The 9,538-nt window shown below is 43.2% G+C and overlaps 1 protein-coding gene across 1 annotated transcript; it reads right to left on the bottom strand.

Annotated features, from left to right (window-relative positions):
• Positions 1–2,357: 2,357 nt before the first annotated feature.
• Positions 2,358–8,887, bottom strand: LOC114765566 (zinc finger CCHC domain-containing protein 12-like). Its single transcript, XM_028955740.1, has one exon. The coding sequence runs from the start codon at positions 7,969–7,971 to the stop codon at positions 6,397–6,399; it is 1,575 nt and encodes a 524-aa protein (XP_028811573.1). The 5' UTR covers positions 7,972–8,887; the 3' UTR covers positions 2,358–6,396.
• Between the last annotated feature and the right edge of the window lie 651 nt (positions 8,888–9,538).

Here is a 9,538-nt window from a genome sequence, read left to right as displayed (position 1 = left end):
TGTGTGTATGAGACTGTATATGAGTGTGTGTAGGGGTCTAGTGGTGCTGATAAAAAGGTAGCTGTGACATTTCCAATTTTCCATGCACCAGCCCACTCCATTTTCTTCCCTGCTGCCTCTTACATGGTAGAGTAAGCCTCTAGGATTGACAATAATTACAGCCTGCATAAAATGAAGAGGGTAATATGAACACAGCTTTGCCATAATTGCCTTTTCATTATTTGCTAACAGTGAGCTATTCAGTCATAAGAAAGAGATTGCATAGTAATTGGCTGACAATGGGAAGCTGAGGCTCTGCTCAGACGCTGTGGTAATTTTTGTGTTGCTGTGAAGGTTTTTTGGGGGGCTTTTTATTAAAAATCTGAAGCATTAAACTGTAATTTAAAACTACAATTTCCAGCATGAATGAAAATCTCGGTATTAACATGAGCTCCTATTTAGAGTGGAACATCCTATTAGCAGTATTAGCACTAGTTGGTAAGTTTCCATATGGGCTGCCTCGAACCCAAATGGGATTTAGACAGCTTTGTTTCTCGTGCGCTCATTCGGTGCAATGAAACCCTCGCAACACAACAGCTGTATACGAAATATCCGTATTGTCCTGGAATTTGAATGTGGGATGAGGCAAAACAGCCCACAGCCTAAACTCCTTTGTGTGCGTTTATGTGTGTGTAGCTCGTGCAGGTACTGCTGGAAGAGAAACCAGTGGAAAATATTCAATGGAATATGCAAAAGTTTACAAACTAAGCCAATTTTTTTAATGATAATAATGCCATGTGTATTAGTGTTGATCTGTAGTTCATAGATGTATAGTTGCTTTTTAGGCCATCATACATGTAAGGGGCACAATCTACACACATATAGTTTTTACACTAGACCGTGCCTCTTCTAAGATCAGGGCTCAAAGGAGGAGTAGAAAAGGTTAGTTCAAACAGAACATTTATTAAACATGAATTAAGAACTCAGAGCTCGACCCACCCACAAAACCAAAAGAGTCAAAATGTCCATTAATTCCAAAAAGAAAAGATAATCAACGTGGTCCACTAAAAAAAAACAAAAGAAAATTGTAGAACAAAAACTCAAAAGCATCTACCCGGGTAGTATGATTTTTCCATAAAAAATGTATGGCGTGATTTCCCGTGCTTATCTGTATCCTGGACGAAGAATGAAGTCCTGGAATGATCCACGTTGCCGACGAGAACTTTCTCTTGCACACGTTCACTTCCACGGCAGTTTTCTCCTGGGCCGCCGTCCTCTTCTACAGCGCGGCCTCTCCACTCAAAATAGTCTCAGTCAAAAAAAATACACAACCTGAAACAAATACTATATTCGGTTTCATCTAACTTTACTTTAAATAAAATAAAAGACTGTTATTTCTTCTTTTAGTTTTATTTTCTAAAGTTTCTATATCCAGCGTGCTAACACGCTGCCGATCTCGTTCACCTTCTCTCGTTCTCTCCCTCGTCTGTTCTTTTTTCGGCCGCGTCACACTGCCCCCTGCAGGGCGGGCATCTCAACAACCATGACATTAGGTTTCGATTCAAACAACAAGTAGTTAGGATAAAACCAACCTTTTCTTCATGTCTACTTTAAGTGGGTTACATCCTCCCCCCCTTAACCTGCATGCATCCTTGCATGTTGCACCCTACACTACTTCAGATGCTAGGGGTTCTAATTGACCTATGTAAGGCATAGAATCAAATGTTTGGGAGAGGGCCTGATCTAACCCTGCTAATATTGAGTGCATAACCATGACTAGGGGGTTCCCTAAAGTTGGATAGGTTAGCCTTTTTGGAGCAGTTTTGTCTCTGACAGATCTTCTTATTGGCACCTGTGTCTCAGGGGCAATGTCAACGCTTTCTGACTCATTCTGTTCTTGCACATCTCCAGCCCCCTCAATCAATTCAGAGTCAGGTTGTCTCCCATTTCTTGGATCACGATCCTTACTGAGATCCATGGTCGGAGAATCAAGAAGATCCTGGGTGGCTGTTTCGATCTTGTTTGGCTCTGGCACAGGCGAGCAAAAAACAGGAACTGCCTCACTACCTTTGTCAACATTTATATTTACAGGCTTAAACGTAGCAGCTGCAGGGTTCAATGTAGACACATCAAGGCTCACATTTGTTTCCTGATTGTCAAGGAGTTCACTATTGTCCTCAATATGCTCTCCAAGTTGAGGTGTTTCCTCTTGTCTTTGATTGTCGCTAGCCAGCACATTTCTCCTAAATGTTGAATGCTCATCAAAAAGTGAATAGTACTCATCCTCATCTTCCACTTCAGACAGTTCTTCGTTGTCCTCAGCTCTCTCAGGTTCTGAGTGAGATGGTTTCTTGGGTCTTTGTTTGGACTTCATCTTGGGTTGAATATCTTTTACAGCGGAAGGAAGAAAACCACATGGCAAAAGCAGGTCTCTGTGCAGAACTCTTTCTGGTCCATCTGTGGAATCAGGGACAACAACATAGACAGGGGAGTCTTGAAACTGTTTAACAACAACGTATATTGTCTCACTCCAACGGTCAGCTATTTTGTGTTTCCCTCTGATGCCGACGTTCCGTACCAAGACCTTGTCTCCTGCTGCCAGGGTGGACTCTCTCACTTTACTGTCGAACCTTTGTTTGTTCTGCAAAGCATTCTTTAAACTATTCTCAGTGGCTAATCGATAGCTTTCTGTCAAATGCTCAGTCAATCTTTTGACATACTCTGAGTGAGATAGCTTACTGTTCCTTTCAGGGTCCAGTCCAAATGCTATGTCGAGTGGGAGTCTTGGTTGGCGACCAAACATCAGCTGATATGGTGAAAATCCTGTGGTGTCATTCTTTGTGCAGTTGTATGCATGAACAAGAGGTTGAACAAAATCTCTCCATCTTACTTTATCTCCCTCTTCTAGTGTTCCGAGCATCTCCAGAAGCGTTCTGTTGAATCGCTCCACTGGGTTTCCACGTGGGTGGTAAGGTGTCGTCCTTGTTTTCTTTATGCCAAGTAATGCACAAAGGTCTTTGATCAGTGCTGATTCAAAATCACGACCTTGATCGCTGTGCAATCTCTGTGGAAATCCATAGTGGATGAAAAAATTACTCCATAGAGCCTTTGCTACAGTTTTAGACTTTTGGTCTACTGTCGGTACTGCCACTGCATATTTGGTAAAATGATCTGTTATTACCAAGATGTTCTTAGTGCCCTTTCCGTCAGGTTCCAGAGAAAGGTAGTCCATGCACACCAGCTCCAAGGGACGGCTGGTTTTTATATTCACCAGAGGAGCACTTCTCTCAGCTTGTGCTTTCCTCCGGATACACCTCTCACATGTTCTGACCTTTTCGCTGACATCCATGGCCATGCGTGGCCAATAGAATCGAGCACGGACCAAGTCCAGTGTCCTATCGATGCCCAAATGTCCAACGGCATCATGAAGATTCTCCAATGCAGTCTTCCTGTATTTCATTGGAAGGACTAGTTGATGGAAAGGCTGACCTTGGCTTATACGTTTTCGGTACAAGACCCCATTTGAAAAGATTAACTGATCCATTACTCTCAACATCAGCTGAACTTCTCTATCTTCCTGGCACCTTAACCTGTATGTGAGTCGCTTCCCTGCCTTCAAAATGTCTATTATTCTACTGATGGTTGGATCCTGGTGTTGCTCTTTTACCCAATCTTCAAGTGATAATTGCGGCAATGTACTTGACCCAAGGATATCACTTTGACAGAACTCTGCAGGAATTGCAGAGGCCTCAATTGACAGACATTCAACTAGTACCGGTATGTGGGTTGTGTCTGATCCTGTTCTTGATGCTGAATTACACTGATGTCTCTGACACACCGCTTTCACTGCTTCATGCGGGAAGTGGGCTTCGCTGTTGTCTCGCAAAAACTGAGCAATAAATTGCTGAATGCGACTCTCCTCATCCTGAGAGAAATGATCAGGTTGGTGCTGGTCACTGGGGTGTGGACGCCTTGAAAGACCATCTGCATCCTGATTCTTCTTCCCAGCTCTATATTGGATGTTAAAGTCAAAGCTCGAAAGAGATGCAAGCCAACGATGACCTGCTGCGTCAAGTTTAGCAGAGTTCAATACGTATGTCAATGGGTTATTGTCCGTAACTACTGTAAATCTCACTCCATATAGGTAGTCAAAAAACTTTTCTGTGACCGCCCATTTTAAAGAGAGAAATTCCAGCTTGTGTGCGGGATATCGTCGTTCACATTGACTAAGTCCCCGGCTTGCATAAGCTATGACCCTCAATCTGCCTTCCTGTTCTTGATATAAAGCAGCACCCAAGCCTTGAGTGCTTGCATCTGTGTGTACAACATAAGGCTTTTTGGGATCTGCAAACCCAAGGATCGGAGCCGTTGTGAGCTTGTGAATTAGAGTCTTAAAGGCTTCTTCACAGACTGACATCCATTTTTCATCAAAAGGTTTCTTAAAGATCACACTCATCGGATGGGTTGAGTTCTTCTGGAAAAGGACTGTTTTTCTCTTTGGGGAAAGGTACCCAGCTGTCAAGTCATTAAGAGGTCTTGCAATTTTGGAGTAGTCCTTTATGAATCTCCGGTAATAACCTGCAAATCCAAGAAAAGACTTCAGTTCTTTAATGTTGTTAGGCCTTGGCCATGTTGTCAAAGCAGCAGTCTTGGCTGGGTCGGTCTCCACCCCCTTTGCAGATACCACATGCCCGAGGTATTTGACGGATGTTCTAAAAAATTGACACTTTTCGGGTGAAAGTTTTAAGCCAAAATCTTTCAATCTATGGAGAACACGGAGTAGTCGTTCCTCATGTTCTTCAAGTGTAGCTGAGAATACAATGACATCGTCTAGAAAGACCATAACTTCTCCTAAATTCATCCCTCCCATGCATTTTTCCATTACTCTCTGGAAAGTACTGGGTGCGTTGGTGACTCCCTGTGGCATTCGGTTAAATTCCCAGAACCCTAAAGGTGTCACGAATGCAGTCTTATGTTTATCTTCCTCCTCCATTTCTACTTGATAATAGCCTGACTTGAGATCCATAATGGAGAACCACTTTGACCCTGCTAAGACTGAAAAAGCTTCTTCTATGTTTGGCAAAGCATACGCATCCTTGATGGTCTGTCTGTTCAGTTTACGGTAGTCTACACATAGCCTGATGTCACCGTTCTTTTTCTTAACAACAACAATTGGAGAAGCAAAAGGACTTTCCGATTCACGTATGATGCCAGCATCGTGAAGTTCCTTCAGATGACACCTGACAGCCTCAAAATCAGAAGGATGAATTGGTCTGGGTCTCTGTTTAAATGGAGATGGGTCAGTCAAGCGTATTCTGTGTTTTATCTCGGCTGTATGACCAAAGTCAAGATCACCAGATGCAAAAACCTCTGGCAGTGAATTCAATTTCTCCGTAATTCTCTGCTTCCATGTTTCAGATAATGGAGAGTCCCCAAAATCAAAAGTGAAACTACCCAGATCTGACACATGCACAGCGTTGCATGATGTACCAGATGGAGACTGGGCAGACGCACCCTTTTTGACATGGGCATCAGGAGAAGACAAGGGTGAAACAGCCTTAGGCAAAGAAAGGCTGGCAATGCTAAGACCTCCTGATATTCTGATATCATGTGAAGTTTCGTTCTTAACCAAAACAGGTACTTTTAAAGAAGAAGAAGATGTGGGGCTTGTCATGACATAGCTACAGAACAAGAGACCAGGTGGTAAGTTTGACTGAGGGGGCTCCACTAAGAGAGTCCCATCGGCTACTACTGGGATATGTTTAGCATATCCTTTCAAAGCTACTCTTTCCCCAGCAGGAACAACAAAACTCTTCTTGTTCTGGAGCTTCACAGTGGCCACCCAACCTTTTTGTTGGTTTACTTTGAATCTGTTATACAAGTGTCTCACCAATGGAGAGCGGCAACTGTCTTTGATCACATGTTTCTCATTCCCATTCTGGATCAATGTGCACTGTTCATACAAGAGATCCAAAGTATTTGTGCCTATCAACAAGGGAACATGCACATTAGTTCTGTGATCTGGCACGACAAGTGCAAGAGTGTGGATCTTTACAGGTTTCCCCATGATAGCTTTTGGGAAATCTATGCTGACCTGGCTATAACCCAAATAGGGCACTTCCTGACCACCTGCACCTTCTATGTCTAATAAATCTTGAATTGGGGAAATATGCTGGTGTGGTAGGCAACGCTCATGAAAAGATTTGGAAATTGTGGTAACCTGTGAACCTGAATCTAGAAGGCTTTCACACTGGACTCCTTCAATGGTAACAGCTGAAGTACATATTGGCCCTACTAAACCCTTTGGAAAAGTACCCTCTACTGGCTGAACTTGAGAATGAGTCACGCATTTGACAGTTTCAGTCCTTTGGTTCTGGGAAGGACATCTTGGTTTCCTTTGGGTCACAGTAAGTCCCTCTACTGCAACCCCACCCAGTTTAAATGTGCATACTGGGATTGCCATTTGTCCTGTTTGGTTTTCAGTTCCTTATATTTCTGGTCCACCAAGGGCTTATTTGGAGGATTTGAACATTGTCTGGCTAAATGGCCATTATCTCCACATTTAAAACAGAACCAAGCTTTTGGCATGGGTTTCGGTGCTGTTTGTTGAACTTGAACTTCAGCTACTTTAGCTGATGGGGTTTCCTGAGCAGGAGTGTGGTGTTTCTTGACATAGTTCTGCTTTCTTTGTTCTCTTTTGTTGGTGAGCTGGACTTTTAATTCTGCAACTTGTTTACGCAGAGCCTCAGTTTCTGTAATGTATGCCTGGAGAACATTTGCATTTGCATCATGAGAAGAAGGTGGATCATTCAAGAGTTGCATGTTCATAGAAGATTTGATCTTTATATTGCTGAAATGACGTTGCATGCGATCCTGCTTTGTAGCTCTCCTGTCTTCTTCTGTTCGAAGCTGCAGTAGGAAGTCAGAAAAATCAGGCGCTTCTGGTTTACACCCCAACTGCAATGTCAGAATAAGGGACTGATCCCAGCACCCTCGCTGAAATTGACGCATTAATTGTCTGTTGGCATCTGCTTTGGCAATGCCACCCCTCCGTATAGCTGTGGAAATTAGCACTTGCAGCCGCTGCAAGTATTCCGAGGCTCTTTCTCCTGTGTTCTGATGAGTGCTAAGGAACTTTGCAAAAATCTCTTCCCCATCTTCTACTAATCCATATGCTGATTCAAGGAGTTTCACATAATCGCATGGAGCTGCATCTGGGCCTAGTTGTCTAATTAAGTCAGATGCTGGAGGAAGAAGGCTTTCTAAAATTTTACGGCGCTGCATGTCGACAGGGGTTTTATCTTGAACCATAAGTTCCACATGAAGTGACCATGTCTGAAAATCAGCCTCACCTGGGGGCTTAGGAAATTTTCCTGAAAAAGGACGAAGACGTTTGGATGCCTGGTTTGAAGCATTTGTGTTATCATTCCTTATGACATGCTCCACAATGATCTTCTGAACATCGGGTGGATTTAGAATGTCACTGCTTGGTTGGCTAACTCCAGCTGGATTGGACATTAGCTGTAACGGTGTTTGATTTGCACTCCTACGGGAAGGCCTTTGAGCTAGGTGGGACTTATCGCATCGCTTATAAATTAAAGGGGTCCTATCATCATCAGAATCAGTTTCATTAGCAGAGGTTGAGCTGTCAGTGGAGTTTGAAAGGTCTGGTCTTGCTGAGGGTGTGGATGTTTTAAGACTAGAGGTCCCTCTATATGCTCTATCCACACGCCACATAACGTCAGGGTCATTTGCACTAGGAAGATATAGTGGTACATTGGCAACCAAGTTTTTGACAGATTCCTCAGACTCAAATTCTACCAGAGCTTTAACACCATTCTCTTGACCGGTCTGTCTAATCCTAAGAAGCTTGTTCACAGCCCCATAAGATGAGCAGAATTTTGTAATTTGTTCATCAGTATCAAATGATGTAATGCCTTCAACATAAATAGCGTTCTTTAAATTTACACCATAAGTATGTACAGAATCCATGGCTACTCTCAATGAAATACCAATAAAACTTAGTAAATGCAATGGAAAAAAATATTGTCTCTAAAAATGCTGTCTCTCAGTTAAATTAACAAGCAGTGTAACAATGTTTTAAATAACCCGCTACTCCTCCTGGCTGGCTCGCCAAATTATGTAAGGGGCACAATCTACACACATATAGTTTTTACACTAGACCGTGCCTCTTCTAAGATCAGGGCTCAAAGGAGGAGTAGAAAAGGTTAGTTCAAACAGAACATTTATTAAACATGAATTAAGAACTCAGAGCTCGACCCACCCACAAAACCAAAAGAGTCAAAATGTCCATTAATTCCAAAAAGAAAAGATAATCAACGTGGTCCACTAAAAAAAAACAAAAGAAAATTGTAGAACAAAAACTCAAAAGCATCTACCCGGGTAGTATGATTTTTCCATAAAAAATGTATGGCGTGATTTCCCGTGCTTATCTGTATCCTGGACGAAGAATGAAGTCCTGGAATGATCCACGTTGCCGACGAGAACTTTCTCTTGCACACGTTCACTTCCACGGCAGTTTTCTCCTGGGCCGCCGTCCTCTTCTACAGCGCGGCCTCTCCACTCAAAATAGTCTCAGTCAAAAAAAATACACAACCTGAAACAAATACTATATTCGGTTTCATCTAACTTTACTTTAAATAAAATAAAAGACTGTTATTTCTTCTTTTAGTTTTATTTTCTAAAGTTTCTATATCCAGCGTGCTAACACGCTGCCGATCTCGTTCACCTTCTCTCGTTCTCTCCCTCGTCTGTTCTTTTTTCGGCCGCGTCACACTGCCCCCTGCAGGGCGGGCATCTCAACAACCATGACATTAGGTTTCGATTCAAACAACAAGTAGTTAGGATAAAACCAACCTTTTCTTCATGTCTACTTTAAGTGGGTTACATACATTTTGTGAAGGCTGCTCTAGACCAGCAATATTTAGCATTTGTCTCGCTTTTGTGGCCACGCAAGATATCAGGCACCAGGCATCACATCACGATGTCCCAGGCAATCCGTCTTGAGCATTACATCAGAAAGCAGTTACAGAGCCGTGGTGCCGGAGAAACATTCATTTGTCCAAATGGGATTTTGAGGTTATGGCTTCGGCTGTGGAAATTTTAAAAGACGGTTGGACCACGTCTCGCCTTCAGCAGCAGGAGGAATCGCTTCCTACAACTGCTGCGCACACACCAGACCAGGGGCCAGGTCACAGGTCATCTCCACACAGCCTTCCTGACGGCCTTACCAGTCTCGGGCGTGGTGGGAGGAATGGAGTTTTTCGCCGATCCTGGTATGGAACAGCTGCTTTAACAGTCCAGGAAAAAGAACGAGGGTTGTTCATGTCACACTACTTCCCTCCATCCTCCATCGTGCCCCGCTGAACATCTAAATACAAAATCCTATATACTATACAATGTAGAAAATCAATATTTATTTCTCACGACTCGTGGCTCCGTGATCTACAGAAAACTTTAGTGGGTTTCAGCTGCTCGACAGAGATGCCGAGTGTCCAGCATCGGCACGCCTGCTCGCTAGCAGCCCGGCGTGTAGCCC

The sequence above is a fragment of the Denticeps clupeoides genome, chromosome 16, assembly GCF_900700375.1.
Source record: "Denticeps clupeoides chromosome 16, fDenClu1.1, whole genome shotgun sequence".
NCBI lineage: Eukaryota > Metazoa > Chordata > Actinopteri > Clupeiformes > Denticipitidae > Denticeps > Denticeps clupeoides.
Note: the sequence above shows the minus strand (reverse complement) of the source record. Positions and strands in the feature narration are given on the sequence as shown.